At 44.0% G+C, this 257-nt stretch overlaps 1 protein-coding gene across 1 annotated transcript in view; it reads left to right on the top strand.

The window, feature by feature from the left end:
• Nucleotides 1-257, top strand: part of LOC119588352 — a 13064-nt gene that overhangs the window by 11484 nt on the left and 1323 nt on the right. The window contains exon 3 of the mRNA XM_037937036.1: nt 163-257. This exon is cut by the window's right edge and continues 55 nt beyond it. Coding sequence (XP_037792964.1) covers nt 163-257 — 95 coding nt within the window. The remainder of the gene's footprint in view (nt 1-162) is intronic.

The raw sequence follows: 257 nt of genomic DNA, 5'->3' as shown, positions 1-257 counted from the left end.
TGCATCTATATTTTTTTACACACGCAAAACTACAGGAGAAATTATTTCTAAAGATCCAATATGCAGTCATCACCAAAGACCATATCTCTAACGCCTCTCTTCCTTTCTCCCTCCTCGACGCTACCTCCAAAAAATGAATCAATAAATAAAAACGACGATCAGGACTATCCAACAGACAGCTACGCGGCCCCTCCCCCCTCCCAAGGCCACGGCGATGGCGGAGTCTACTATTATTATTACCCAACTGAAATGATGCC

Source organism: Penaeus monodon, chromosome 23 (assembly GCF_015228065.2).
Source record: "Penaeus monodon isolate SGIC_2016 chromosome 23, NSTDA_Pmon_1, whole genome shotgun sequence".
Classification (NCBI taxonomy): Eukaryota; Metazoa; Arthropoda; class Malacostraca; order Decapoda; family Penaeidae; genus Penaeus; species Penaeus monodon.
Note: the sequence above shows the minus strand (reverse complement) of the source record. Positions and strands in the feature narration are given on the sequence as shown.